This window comes from Arachis stenosperma, chromosome 1 (assembly GCF_014773155.1).
Source record: "Arachis stenosperma cultivar V10309 chromosome 1, arast.V10309.gnm1.PFL2, whole genome shotgun sequence".
Lineage (NCBI taxonomy): Eukaryota > Viridiplantae > Streptophyta > Magnoliopsida > Fabales > Fabaceae > Arachis > Arachis stenosperma.
The window spans coordinates 85390782-85405855 of NC_080377.1; the positions used below are offsets into that span (position 1 = coordinate 85390782).

Here is a 15074-nt window from a genome sequence, read left to right on the forward strand (position 1 = left end):
GAGTAAAACTTAGCTGAAACCAAATAACATAGTGTAACACACATCTTTGATCAATATTAAAAAAAATTAGCCTAATTATGTACATAAAATCCTAAAAAATACAGTTCTATCTTTTTTAATTAAGTTAGCTTTAAAATACCAATAATGCTTTTTCATGTGCTGCTTTTAATCTAAAATCCTAGAAAAAAATTGATTTAAAATATTATAATGTTATTATATTGGCACAACACTTTATTTTTGTATGATAAATATAAGTACATTTTTATATAAAGTATTTAAAGTATATAAAAATGTACTCCTATTATAAAAAAATATTTAAAAAGTCATTAAATTTTTATATGTTATTAAAATTTAATAAATACAAGTACATTTTTATATGTTATTTTTAATTCAATGTACTAATAGGAGTTAAAATTAATTTATATTTAATAATTTTATACTAAAATTAATTTACTATAATTTTGTTTTATACTTCTTTTAGTATATTTTTTTATATTATATAGTATTTTTTCTAGTATCTTATTGTACAATGTGTAATTCGAATTACCATTTGATTCGAAATGTGAGTAATTCGAATCAATTTGATTCGAACTTCCTCCTACTCACGTGTTCCTACTAATTCGAATTGATACAATTCGAATTATGCTTTTATAATTCGTTCTAAGTTGATTCGAATTACTTGTATGCAATGGTTGGGAATAATTGGAGCTGTATTGATTCGAATTATTAAGGAATGTAATTCGAATAAAGTTGTTTCGAATTACATTAAAGTGTGCTTTGGTGAATTCTTGTATCAGATTCTTGTTTGGCTTATATGCCTAATAAACTTCTCTCCTTGGCTTAAATACGTTTTTTACCCTCAGTTTTATATTAACTCTAAATATATTAAAAGAATTTACTCAATATATTCTAACATTTAACTAATTGCAAACACTTATCCCAAAACATATTTACAAAAATTAGAGCACTGGTTACTAATATTTTAACGAAACTAAATTTGTGCATAACACAAATAAATAAATTAAGCATACTTACTACTTGATACGCTGCTACCTTATCAATATCATATACTTTTTGTATTTTTTACTCTGCCTTGAATAAAAGCAAAAGGTACTATTGATCGGCAAAATTAATTTTATAAATTATCAATCTATAAATTAATTTTATGTACCATTACCAATCGATTGAAATTGGCATAACATTCAATTTCATCACCTTCCAATCGATTGGATTACATTACCAATCGATTGAATTTGGCTAAAACTTCAATGTCATCACTTTCCAATCGATTGTATTTGGCAAATCCATGTTGTTTTCGTGAATTCAATCGATTGTTTTGAGGCATTCATTTGATTGGAAAGTATAAACAATTGATTGGAAAGTATAAACAATCGATTGGTATAAGCTTTTTACCATTCTACCTTACAACTTTCAATCGATTGTTTTGTGATATAGTGTAAACCAATCGATTGAGTTATCATTCAATTGGTTGTTTTGAAAAACCAATCGATTGAATTTCAAGGAAACACCATTTGGAAGCCATGGACGAACGTAACGAGATCAAAGTTAATTTTTTAATCAATTGGAATTATTAGGATGAATGGAGGATATAATTGGTTGTTATTTTTGTATTTAATTGTTAATAAATATAATTGATAATTGATAAAATAATAATTTATAAAATAAAAAACTATTTTTATAATTAAATAAAATATATGGAGTTGATTTGTAATTAAAATTAGTTCAAAGACTACGTAAAAAAACTCTAAAAACATGTTTTCTATTTGGACCACTAAGTGGTCCAAAGATTCCTGGACTACCGAATCCTGTGCCCACTAACTTTATATACGTATTGACACCAAATAAATAGAACAAACAAAATCCCTGCGTCAAAAAACTTAAAATAACAAACAGACAAACAAACAAAGACCTTCAACCGCCATGAGCAAATCTTATTAATTTATCATCTGATCCCAAAGTGCTATTCTCTTATATTTAGTTTAAGATACCAAATATACAATGAACACGTGCAAAGAAAAAATTTGGTAAAACAAAGTGCAAGGAAAAGAAGTGGCTCTAAATCACTGTAGAGGAGGCTATGTTGTGTTTAATTAGCTTAATTTAGTTAGCATAAGATAAGACGGTGACTTTCATAATCCGTCATTGATTTTTAATTATAATACGTAAGAGGGATGCATTGTCTAATTCTTAGATCACAACTTATGTCTCATTTTTTGTCCTAGTTTAATCTGAATACAAAAGTTATCATGGAAAAGTTGAAGATATGGTGATTTCTTCGATACAAATAATTTTAAAAGAATAATAGTATTTTTTTTTGAGGAGTCTCTTAGATTATCTTTTATTTAAGAATTTTGCTAATTTATGTCTCAAAAATACTATAAAAATTATTTTATAAAATTATTAAAAAATATATTTTAATATATTAAATATATTAAAATTATTAAAAAAATTTATTATTATATTTTTAAAATATATTCTTAGGACAAAAATTAACTAAATATTTTATTTAAACAAAAATTAACTAATAATTATTTAAACCTGCAATAAAAAGATAAGATAAGAATTTCTTAAAATAAACAAAACAATCGTTTATTTTAAAGAGACTTGTTACACATCCAAGTATTTTTTTATTTAAGTTCATCCAAATAAGTCTAACACCAACAAAAATCACTCTCATTAAAGGAGCGTGATCACACGCGCGTTTCATAACGCAACTCTTTGTCATCGTCTTCTCCTTTTCCGTTTCCTCTTTCTTCTCTTCCTCCTCCTCATTCTTCTTTTGAATTCGCGCACGTAGATTTCATTATAGTCATCATCAACAACACCAACATTTTGCTTGATTAAGTGGAGTTACTCATTTTGATTTACTTTATTGTTCATGTGTCCAGTTGAGTCTTTGTGCATGTAGAAACGTTTTTCTTACTGATTGACTGTTTATCACATTTTATTCAACACATGATTGGTGTTCGGTTCAGTGGTGTTGGTAATTTTGATTCACTTGATTGTTATGTGTTCAGTTGACTTCTTTTGCATGGAAAAATGCTATTCTTGATGATTTAATATTTATGACATTTTATTCGACACATGAATGTTGCTTGGTTCAGTGGAGTTGCTCATTTTGATTCACTTAATTGTTAGTGTATTCAGTTGAGTCTTTGTGCATGTATAAATATTTTTTTTATGATTAAATATTTATCACGTTTTATTGAGAACATCAATAGTGCTGGTTTAGTGGAGTTTCTCATTTTGATTCACTTGATTGTTAGTGTGTTCAGTTGAGTCCTTGTACATGCAGAAATATTTTTCTTGCTGATTGAATGTCTATCATGTTTTATTCAGCACATGATTGGTGTTTGGTTCAGTGGTGTTGGTCATTTCGGTTCACCTGATTGTTGTGTTCAATTGACTTCTTTTGCATGGGAAAATGCTATTCTTGATGATTTAATGTTTATGACATTTTATTTGGCATATGAATGTTGCTTGGTTCAGTGGAGTTGCTCATTTTAATTCACTTAATTGTTAGTGTGTTTAGTTGAGTCCTTGTGCATGTATAAATGTTTTTCTTGATGATTAAATATTTATCACGTTTTATTCAAAACATCAATAGTGCTGGCTTAGTGGTGTTGGTCATTTTCGTTCACCTGATTGTTATGTGTTCAGTTGACTTTTTTTGCATAGAAAAATGTTATTCTTGATGATTGAATGTTTATGACGTTTTATTCAGCACACAAATGTTGCTTGGTTCAGAGGAGTTGTTCATTTTGATTCACTTGATTATTCGTGTGTTTAGTTGAGTCCTTGTGCATGTATAAATATTTTTTTGATAATTAAATATTTATCACGTTTTATTCAGAACATCAATAGTGTTGGTTAAGTGAAATTGCTCATTTTTATTCACTTGATTATTAATGTGTTCAGTTGAGTCCTTGTGCATGCAAAAATATTTTTCTTGCTGATTGAATATTTATCACGTTTTATTTAGCTCATGATTGGTGTTCCGTTCAATGGTGTTGGTCATTTTGGTTCATTTATGTTCTGCACAATTCAAAACTCTTCCTCCTCACCTTCTACTATTTTTTTCACCACAGAGAGGAGAAAAAAGACAAAAAAAATACAGCAGCAACAACAATAAAAGAATGACGATAAGGAGAAAATACGTGAAGAAGAAGAATCACGAAAAAGAAAAAGGAGAATAAGGAGGAGGAGGAGGAGGAGGAGGAGGAGAAGGAGAAGGAAGGCGAAGAAATAGAAGAAGACACTCCGTGCGTAAATGAGCGTGAGAAAAAGAAGAAACGTGGGGAAAAAGAGAAGCGTGAGGTAAAAAGAAAGCAAGAAAAGCGCGCGACCTAAAATTACTTGGATGTTAAAATTGCTTGGATGTAGAGAATATCTCTAGACAAGAAATTTTACACAATTAAAACAGTAATCATTGTATTGAAAAAAATAAATAAACAAAACAAATGCTTTAATTTTGATGGGCTGACTAGTGCTAAATTCATCACTTAAATTTTTCTTATCGTAAAAATAAAATATGACTAGAAAGGTTAACTTCATTCATTTCCCTCCTACTTGCTAATATTCATTCTTCACTTCATCTGCCACAAAATACAATATTCTGCATTTTACAAGAAAAACTATGATAGAATGTTACAGACTCATCACCAGATTCCACATTTATATACATCAGCTTCAAAAATTCTAACCCCTTAAAGAACCATACTAAAAACTTGATTCTTTATTCCTCCTGACCCCAACCTATGTTCTATCTAAATATATATCCCCATATTTTTAACTTCTACATATACTTTCACTATAAAGGTTAAGAGCAGCTTAAAAACGGTTTAACCTTTCTGAGTTCACTTGGATACACCAGCACAGAATCTACACATAGCCCCCCTTTGGTGTGTGTGCAATCAATTTGAGTCATGGAGAATTTAATTTTTGTTGATGTATTTCCATCCTCCACAACAAAATTGCCACCATGGTAGAAGCTCCATTTGCCAGGTTCTCTCAGAAAACACTGGGATGAAACAAACTGGCCATCTGAAGTACATAGCTGGAACCTTACAGGCTTTACATCCCAACCATGAACATGTTCTGTGTTGCAGACCCGTCGGCCAAATCTCTTGGAGGGTTGCCCTAGATGTAGTCTGAAGAACAAGCTGTATGTTCCGGCCGGAAATGGGAACTCCACTTCTCCGTCCACTTCAAACCACCAGATTTGCTGAAGGTATGCGACGGTACTGAATCTGCAAAAATGATGGAAAAAAGCCCAAGATTTACTCAAAAGTGCATTGAAGTGATTAACCATTTAAAACAAGACCTACTATTTTGACAGTTAAACTAGATGATTTTGAGGTTCATTACTTTAATTTCATCATCAACGAGAATAACAAAAGGGGAAAGATTCAACTATTTTCACCAATATGCATGTTCTTCCTTAACAAGAAGATTCCACAGAAAATTGAAGCTAATCCAGAAAGTCACACATATATATCAGATCCAATGTTTTATATGAAACATAAATAATAGAGTAAAGACCCAACCCGCCCTTTGTCCATTTTCAGGAAGGACAAGGCGTCCCTTGTCCAAAAATAAGGGGACATTTCAGCCATCAACTTTCTCATTTTAGGACAATACAACCCTTTTGTTAAAAAATCTGTAAAATAGTAATGAAAATTAGTGTTGTGAGGGTTTTATTTGTAATTTATGGGGGGTTTTAAACTCCCACAAACTATTAATATGTTTACTTTTAAAAAATTCCTTCACTAGCGGTGGTTAAATAGAGAAAGACCATTGTTGGAAATGATGTTGCAGGAAAAGAAAGTAATTGCAATTCAAAGACCTTTTAAAGGGAAAAAATAGCATAGAACAAGAAATGAAATAAGATAACATTAATGTTGATGATATTTGTATTGGTGATGATGACAATGGAAGAGATAATGATGGTGATAAAGTATGGTTACACAATAGAAATAGTAGAGATAGCAATGATAATGATGAGAATGAATTGGTTATATTGTTGAAAAAAACTTTGTGGAGGTTTAAAACCCCCACAAATTACAAATAATACTCCCACAAAATTAATTTTTGTTACTATTTAATAGATTTTTTAAGAGAATGGTCATATTGTCCTAAAATGAAAAGGTTGAGAATTGAAGTGTCTCTTTTCTTGGACAAGGGGCATCTTGTCCTTCGTGAAAATAGACAAAGCCGGATTGGATCTTTACTCTAAATAATAGCATTACATACAAAAGTACTAATAAACTCTACTGAAAGTACAAATATAGAATATTTACATCAGCAGATTTCACTAAACCGCTGCCTGATCCACGCAAGGCCACAAACCATGTTGCCATCTTGTTTGGATTGCTACAAAATAAAACAAACTACTAGTTCAACCACCACCTAAACTTGCTTGGTATCAAAGCTGGGTTTCGATTTTCCTAAGGATTGCTATGTTCTGGGTTCTGGATCCCTATTATAAGTCTTCTTGGTTTAAGTGGGGAGAACATGGGAAGGTGGAACATTCAGGACAAAGTGAAAACGACTTTCAACTGAAGTTGTCACACCAAGTATAAACGGATCTTCACCAAAATGTTTGACCTTCTTGTTGGTTCACCTTTTCAACCAAGCAAAACTTTGGAATTAAAATAAGAAGCGAAATAATCCCTCAATTCCAGTTTCTCTGTCCTCAGTCTACTACCCCACTCCCTCTTGTGTTTTGCTAAATGGTAAAAGTTCAAACTTTCAGTCAATTCAAATACATAGAAATCATCAAAAAACTCATTTCTTCTATATGAGAATTTACCACTTTTTTAAACTTAAAAGCATCCTTCACTAGAAATTTATTTCTTCTATAACTTTCTTTTGTGGCCTCTTTCTTTTCCACTTTACTCCCTCAAAACACAGTGAGACATAACCTCAACACCCCTGACTTATCTATATGTAACAACACTAAATTTCTTTTTTAAAACAATAATAATAAAAAAAAGAAGAAAAAGAATGGGAATTATAATATAAGAACCATATAACATACTCTGACGTTTTGCATCCTCTGCAACGGTTTGAAACTTGAAAGCTTTTCATAAGCCATCAACTACATAGCAAGCATAAGAAAGAGCTGTTCCCATTTGATACAAAATATCTTTCAAGGTAAGAAGATCGATGAGTGTGAAGAAGCTTACCTAGATTCTTCAGTTGGTATATAATTCCAATATCTTCGGTCACTGATACCCGTTATTGACAGTCCTTTAGCTGCTATACACATACAAAGCTTCCCTATGTTCTTGTCCAGCCAAAGTTTCTGCTTCCATCAAGAAAAAAAAAATTATCTTCCAGCGTGATGAGCATGGTAGCAAACACAAAACCTCATTTGACAAACCGAAAAATATGCAAAACCCTCTCACTCTTAGGGATCTAATACTTAAAAAGGAAAAAATTAAGAACTAGAATTATCTTTTTTTTTTATTTACTCTTCTTTAGGAACAAGCAACCAAATCATCATGATCACTTTTTATTTTCCCACGGCAGTGGATGAGTGCTACATTTAAGCATTTGCGGCTAGCCAATAAGTCGCTGGTATTCAAACCCCAACCCTTGTTTAAGCCAACTAGTGTGCTACCCACTGCACTAACCAAGTTGGTTGCAAATCATGACCATTTAACCAGTAAACCATAGAAAGAACAACGTTTCAATATTTTGCTTGTGCTAAACTAGTGGTTTCTACAACAAACGGAGTAAAGAAGTGATTCACCAAAAAAATAAATAAATAAATAAATAAATAATAATAACAATAACAATAATAAAGTAAAAAAATCTTTTTTTTTTTTTGTGCAGCAAAAGAGAATAATGAAAGTGAAAGAAGGTTGATTACCTTGGTGCCTCCATCGAAGGTATTGGTTCTGCAGAGCGCAGAGTATATGCCTCTCTTTCCATTTTTTAAATCGGTGGGTAAACCATTGAAGATTTGGCGAACAAGAACGTGGTAATTGGAAGGAAGCTTGGATTCCCAAACGAAATCGGCGGAGGAGGCAGCCCTGAAAGTGCGGGTCAAGGTGGCGAGCTTGCAAATCTGCGGAGGGTCCAGGTACTCCATGATCAGAGCCACGCAGCTCTCCGGCAACTCATCCATGCCGCAAGACGGTGACGGTGACGGTGGTGACGAGTGAGAGGAAGAGAAGCTGATTCCCATCGAAGACAGCACTAGAAGGTTCCAAAGAGAAAGAGAGAGAGGAATGAATGAATGAATGAGACTGAGATAGAGGGAGGGAGAAGTAGGGAAGGGCTTTTATGTTAATGAGTAATGACTATGGAGTAACGAGAGGGTGACAGCAGAGAAGAGAGAAGAGAAAAGGGGATGTGTGATTCGTACACAAAGCGGAACAACAACGCAAAGAGAAAGGGGGAATGAGAAACACGACAATAAGAAAATTAGAAAGAAAATATCATGGTCACTTCCATCAACACCTGCCCCGCATCTTATCTTATATATACTATACCATACCTCGTTTGTGTTAAGTTCTTAAAAAACCAAAATATTTAAACTATTTGTTTTTCAATAATATAAACAAGAATTTTTATAAAACCAAATACAATCTTTGAGAGCCAATGAACTATACAGTTTAAATGGCATAATCCCTTTATATTTATTTAGAGATTATGAATTTGAGTCTCTCTATTTTTGATAAAAAAAATATAATCTTTGCATGTATGAATTCTTCTCCTTTTTTTGAGGTCAAACTGGAGGTTAAACGTGGAATGCTTCTTAGTGCCCTTTCTCATTCTGGCGTTTAACTCCAGTTTGAGGTCAAACTGGAGGTTAAACGCCAGTTACAGCATTTCCTTTCTTCTCATGATTTTGACGTTTAAGCTCCAGTTTAACCTTAAACTGGAGCTTAAACGTCCCTTTTCATATTCAAGCTTCCTTTATTGATTTTGTTGCTTCCTTGCCTAGCCTCTTCTTCCCTGAAATCATCCAAACAATTGCATCAAAGTCTTGCAAAATTTCATGAGAATTCTTCCATTCATAGCATTCAAGTAATATCACTAAAAACTCATGAAATTTGCATCAAAATCATAATGTTTGGATGGTTCATTGCTTTGTTGTTCATTTAACCATTCTTGGTTACTTTAAGCTCAAGAAAATGCATAAAACAACTAAAACTAACAGAAAAATGCTAGTGAAACTAGCCTAAGATGCCTTGGCATCACAACACCAAACTTAATACTTGCTTGTCCCTAAGCAAGTCCTGAGTTATTTGAGAAGAAAGTATGAAACAAAAAGCAATTACAGTGGCTATATTAGCAAGCATTTGAAGCTCATCAGAAGGGTTTTATGCAGAAAGTTGCAGCATCACTTTTTCATTCTTATCAGGTAGAATCATCACTTTTTCATTGCATCCATCAAACACTGCTATGGCCTCTTGTTATTCTCATGTCCTTGGCACTTTTTCTTTCTTTGTTTTTCTTTTTCTTAGAGCTCTTTTGCTCCTTGTTTGCTCAGTGTCATGTGTTGCACAAGCCTTTGGCATTTTCTTTTTCTTATCAGTGCAGTACACATATCCACTACAGGCATTTTAGTTCACATTTCTTTTTGAGACATTGGTGCCCAGCACCTCTTTGTGTAACTAAATGTTTTGTAGCTAGGTTGCTCTTGATAATGGACTTTTGGTTGATAATCCCGAGTTAGTTAACCCAAGTTACCAAGTGTTGAAATACTCCATAGAACCTATTCATCCAAGCAGATCCTAGTACATAAACACCACAGGCATATGTCTCAAAAGTTCAAACCATTGGTGCCTAGCTTATTTTCTTAATTCTTTTGCTTTTTGGTTGCCCTTTTCAGTGGCTTTTTCTTCTTCTTTTTCTTTCTTTGTCATGGCCAAAGACATTCATTCATCAAGATCTATAGACAGTATTCAACTTCTTCACAAAAATGATAATTCTACACTCAATTTCAAGTGAGCTAACTAAACAATCAAGCATGCATACCACCACTTAATTCTACTTGATTTGTCACTAATTGAGCCAAGTTACTTTTGTTCAAACTTTTCTTTTATTTTTGGAAACAGAACAAGCATGGCAAGCATTTGTTTAAGAAGGTGAGTTATATCCAAACATCTAGGCATTTACTTTATTCAAAGCAATAAACAAACAAACATACTAAAAACTTCACATTCCAGAAAAATTCAACAGTTTCAGTTTAACCCAGAACAAGCATGCTTTTGTTTGCCCTTTAAAGAAAGGTCAAGGAACAACACCACCTTGTGAAATTTCTTGTTTTCTCCTTGTTGCCAGGAAACAATTTGATTTCTCCTTCTTCTACTAGTTTTGCATCATGTTCTTTCTAAGATCCTTGTTTCCTTTCCTGCAAAGAGTGATGAAGTTGCTTGTTTTTCAAGCACTTGAATGGTTAGCTCACTATATATGGGCAAGTGTCTGAGTCTTAAGTTGGTGTGTGAACACCAAACTTAGTCTCCTACTTACTCCTCTACTCTTTGAATCCTTGAATTCTCCTTGGAATGAAGTTGCTGCTAAGGATTTTAAGCATTTCTGTGATTGCTTAGAATGGTTGTTCCTTTCATATAATTCAAAGGTTGTTGTGTTCAGTTAATCTGTATGGTGGAACACCAAACTTAGAGTCACACATTCCCCTTTGAATTATTGATCCACAAATTCATTGTTTGGTGTGAAACACCAAACTTAATTCCTTGCAATGCACAGAAACTACTTCACCTTTTTATTGAAACAAATAAAAGAAACAGTAAAGGAGTATTACCTCAGGTTGGGTTGCCTCCCAACAAGCGCTTCTTTAACGTCACTAGCTTGACGGTTGTCCCTTGTTAGGGTGGATTGTAGTGCTTGATGTCTTCTCCTCTTACTATGGAAACATCCCCATTTGATTCCTTCATGATTTCCAAATGTTCCATAGAAAGAACTTTCCTAATTGTGAACACTTGAGGGAGCTGGGAAGGAATGGGTTTGAGGCCAGGTGGGATTGGCAGATAGTGACTTGATATCACTTTATCTCCCGGAGAGAAACCTTCAGTGGGAATTTTCTTGTTTCTCCACCCTCTTGGTAATTTTTTTACAATTCTTCCCTCTCTCTTGAGGAATTCGTCATTGACCCTTATGCTAGGAGGATCCTTCTGAGCTGTTTCTATTGATTGTTGTGGCTTTAACTCTTGCAATTCTTGTTTTCCTTCCAAAGACTGTTTCAAACTTTTGGCTGCTAGCTTGTTTTCCTCCAAACATAGATAGTTACTGTCATCCATAGGCTTTTCAGATTCTGGTGCAGGCTCAGATGCAGATTTGAAAACATGGAAAATGAGCTGTTCATCATGTACTCTCAAAATTAGCTCTCCTTGTTCTATATCTATGAGTGCTCTAGCAGTGGCTAGAAATGGCCTTCCCAGAATGATAGGGTGTAAGTAGCTTTCCTCCATGTCCAAAATGACAAAGTTTATGGGAAAGAAATAATTTCTCACTTTCACCAGCACATTCTCAACTACCCCTTCAGCTTGCTTCTGAGTTTTGTCAGCCAATTGTATGATTACATCAGTGGATCTCACCTCATTCAGTTGTAGCCTCTTCATAAGAGTCAGAGGCATCACATTTATGCTGGCTCCTAGATCACAGAATCCTCTGTCAATTTTTGTTTCCCCTATGATACAGGGGATATGAAAACTTCCTGGGTCTGTTTTCTTAGAGACCATATCCTTCTTGATGAGTGCACTGCATTCTTTGTTCATTACTACAGTTTGTCCTCCCTTCAAAACTCTTTTCTTGCTCAGCAATTCCTTCAAATACTTGACATGAGTAGGCATCTGCTGGAGGATCTCAAGAAAGGGAATATTGATGTGGAGAGACTTAAATGTCTCTAAGAACCTTGAATATGTTTTCCCTTTTTCACCTCCTCCTAATCTCTGAGGAAATGGTGCTTTTGGTTGGTATGTTCCCAGCATGCCTTCCTTTTGCAATTCTTTGGCTTGCTCAGTTTCACCTTCATGCTTGGCTTCTTCCATACCTTCCTTCAAGATTTCTGGCTCCTGTTCTGAGGGTCTGATTCCTTCTTCTTCTGAGACTTCCTTCAACATGGTGATGGCCTTGCATTCTTCCCATCTCACTCCCTTTTGTTCCCCCTTAGGATTCTTTTCAGTGTCACTAGGGAACACTGCAGTTGACTTGGGGGCCTGTTGAGATAGTTCTCCTACTCGAGACTCCATCCATTTGAGTTTTTCACCATGGTTCCTTAAGGTAGATCTCACATCTTCCTTAAAGCTTTTCAACTCAATTATGTCCTGACTCATGGTTGCAAGCCTTCCTTCTATCCTGTTTAATTGATCTTGAAATTGTTGGTTCGGATTGGATTGGGCAGGTTGGTTATTTTGGCCATGATATGGTGGTTGGGAATAAGTGTTTTGTGTGGCTTGATATGATCTTTGGTTGGAGTTTTGGTATGTGGAATTGTTGTCTTGGTTGTGGTTGTAGGGTTTGTGGTTTTGTGGTTGGGTTTGTTGGTTTCCCCACCCAAAGTTTGGGTGGTTTTTCCATCCTGGGTTGTAAGTGTTGGAATGTGGATCGTATGATTGCCTTTGTTGGTTCCCCACATAGTTGGCCTCTTCCCAATCACCTCCTTCAATGCTTACTTCCTCTTGATCTTGTGTGTGGATAGCAGCCACTTGCTTTGAGTCTAGTTTCCTTGTGAGTTCTGCTAATTGCTTGGCAAACACCTTGTTTTGGGCTAGAATTGTATCGACATGGTTCAGCTCCATGACTCCCTTAGTGTTGTGTCTCTCTGAAACATAGTAGTATTCATTCTCAGCCACTGTCTCAATCACTTCAATGGCTTCTTCCACAGTCTTTTTCCTGTTCAATGAACCTCCTGATGAATGGTCTACAGCCTTCCTTGATTCATAAGAAAGTCCATCATGGAAAATATGCAATTGCACCCAGTCAGGGAACATGTTTGGTGGACATTTCCTTTTCAATTCTTTGAACCTCTCCCATGCCTCGTAGAGCGTCTCACCATCTTGTTGTCTAAAAGTCTGAACCTCAGATCAAAGCCTATTGACCTTTTGTGGGGGGTAGAAACGTGCCAGAAACTTGCTCTCCACCTCATCCCAGGTTGTTAGGCTGTCCCTTGGGAATGATTCCAGCCACTTAGCTGCCCTGTCCCTAAGTGAAAATGGGAACAAGAGCAGTTTATAGGCATTGTCCTGGACTCCATTGGACTTCACATTGTCGCAAATTCTCAGGAATTTGGTGAGATGTTGGTTTGGATCTTCATTAGCACTCCCACCAAATGAACAATGGTTCTCCACCAGTGATATTAGCTGTGGTTTGAGTTCAAAATTGTTGGCCTGAATGGGTGGTTTCTAAATGCTGCTACCACAATTCCCAGAAGTTGGGTTTATGTATGAACCAAGAACCCTCCTCTCAGGAATGGCATTGTTTCCATCAGCCCTCTCATGGTTGTGAAATTCTCTATCCATGTTGAGATCTAGAGCTTCCTCAAAGTTGTCCTCAGATTCTCCTTCAGATTCTTCTTCTCTCAGTACTCTCTTCCCTCTTGCTTCCCTTCTAACTCTATGAAGGGTCCTCTCTGGTTCGGTATATGGAGGAGTTGATGTCTCTCCTCTTCTACCTGTCATACAAGAACACACCACAAGCAACAAACAAGTGGAATACTCTTGGTTAATGGAAGAGTATTGTTAGAGCAGTTGAGGAATTAATTCAAATAGTTAGTGGGTTAGTGAGTTAGTTGCTAGAATTGAAAGGCATAAGAAAGAAAAAGCAAGTAACAGAGTGCAGAATTTAAAATTCAACAAGAAACTAGAACTAAATTAACAAAACAAGAAAAATGCTAAATCTAGTTAACTTCCAATTTGAGAATTGTCAATCGAAAATCAATCCCCGGCAACGGCGCCATAAACTTGATGCGCATAAACTTGTTATGCTACGATTTTAGGAAATTGCACGAACGGCAAAATTCCTTCCGGCAAGTGCACCGGTTATCGTCGTCAAGTAAAAACTCACAATAGAGTGAGGTCGAATCCCACAAGGATTGGTTGATTGAGCAATTCGAATTAGAAGTTTGTTTAGTTGAGCGGAATCAAGAATTGGATGTGAATTGCATAAAGTAAATTGGCGGGAAATGTAAATTGCAAGGAAATGAAATTAGCAGAATCTTAAATTGCGAGAAATTAAGTGCTAAAAGTTAAATTGCTGAAATTAAAAGGGAATTGGGGTGATTGCATGAATTGAAAGTGCAGAATGTAAATAGAAAGTGTAGATCAGAGATGGGGAGTTCATTGGGTGTTAGGAGATATTGAGATCTCCGAATCAAAACATTTTATCTCTTCCTCAACCGATGCATTCATTGAATTTTGCTTGGCAATCTTATATGATTGGATCCCAATCCCTTGGCTCACCAATTCTCTCTAAAAACAAACAAATTCCCAATCCCTTGGTTTAAATGTTCATAAGAAGAGATGAAGCTCGATCACTGATTATACCACACAACTTCATGGACCACAATTTGGTAGGATTACATGTCACAATATCCATCCAAACCCCAATCCAATTCACTGTGAGAAAGCTTCTCTAGCATGAATCCATCATTCCTTTCCCAAGGTTCCGAAGGATTCCAATTATGGGTAATTTCTTTCCCAAGACAATTACCCAATGGAATTAGATCGAGAAGCTTTCTAACAAAATTCAAGAGAAAAGATTGAAGAAGAAGATAAAACTATTATTGATTCATTGAATTACAATAGAGCTCCCTAACCCAATGAAAGGGGTTTAGTGAGTCATAGCTCTGAATTCAATTACAAAGTATCAAAACTAGCAAAATGAAAAGTTGTAGAATGTAAAAGTTCTAACTAACTTAAATTCTATCCTATTTATACACTTTCTAAATTGAGCTTCTGTTGTGTTTCTTGGGCTTTGAGGCCTTTCCTTGATTTCCTTTTACTTTAGGCTTATGGTCCATAATCCTGATGAGGCTGTGATCCAATTCTGTAACATTCATTGAGCAAACTTAGTGGTAA

General features: G+C 34.8%; 1 protein-coding gene and 1 non-coding gene across 2 annotated transcripts; one reads left to right on the forward strand and one right to left on the reverse strand.

Annotated features, from left to right (window-relative positions):
* Window positions 1–4519: 4519 nt before the first annotated feature.
* Window positions 4520–8468, reverse strand: LOC130945866 (F-box protein PP2-A12-like). The gene is made up of 3 exons (XM_057874564.1): window positions 7898–8468; window positions 7209–7327; window positions 4520–5270 (listed from the first exon to the last, which is right to left on the reverse strand). Exons 1-3 carry the CDS (start codon window positions 8213–8215, stop codon window positions 4841–4843), a joined length of 867 nt encoding a protein of 288 aa, XP_057730547.1. The 5' UTR covers window positions 8216–8468; the 3' UTR covers window positions 4520–4840.
* Window positions 8469–12987: 4519 nt separating this feature from the next.
* On the forward strand, window positions 12988–13091 carry LOC130950915 (small nucleolar RNA R71). The gene has a single exon (XR_009073768.1). It is a non-coding gene; the product is annotated as a small nucleolar RNA R71 (small nucleolar RNA).
* Window positions 13092–15074: the final 1983 nt, after the last annotated feature.

Bases quoted from the DNA above. Each gene is read 5' to 3' on its own strand.
- LOC130945866 (XM_057874564.1), bottom strand. From the start codon at position 8,215: ATGGGAATCAGCTTCTCTTCCTCTCACTCGTCACCACCGTCACCGTCA. The intron at 7,328-7,897 runs GTAATCAACCTT...TGATGGAAGCAG, and splicing joins CCTTCGATGGAGGCACCAAG to AAACTTTGGCTGGACAAGAA. The intron at 5,271-7,208 runs GTAAGCTTCTTC...TCATTTTTGCAG, and splicing joins ATACCAACTGAAGAATCTAG to ATTCAGTACCGTCGCATACC.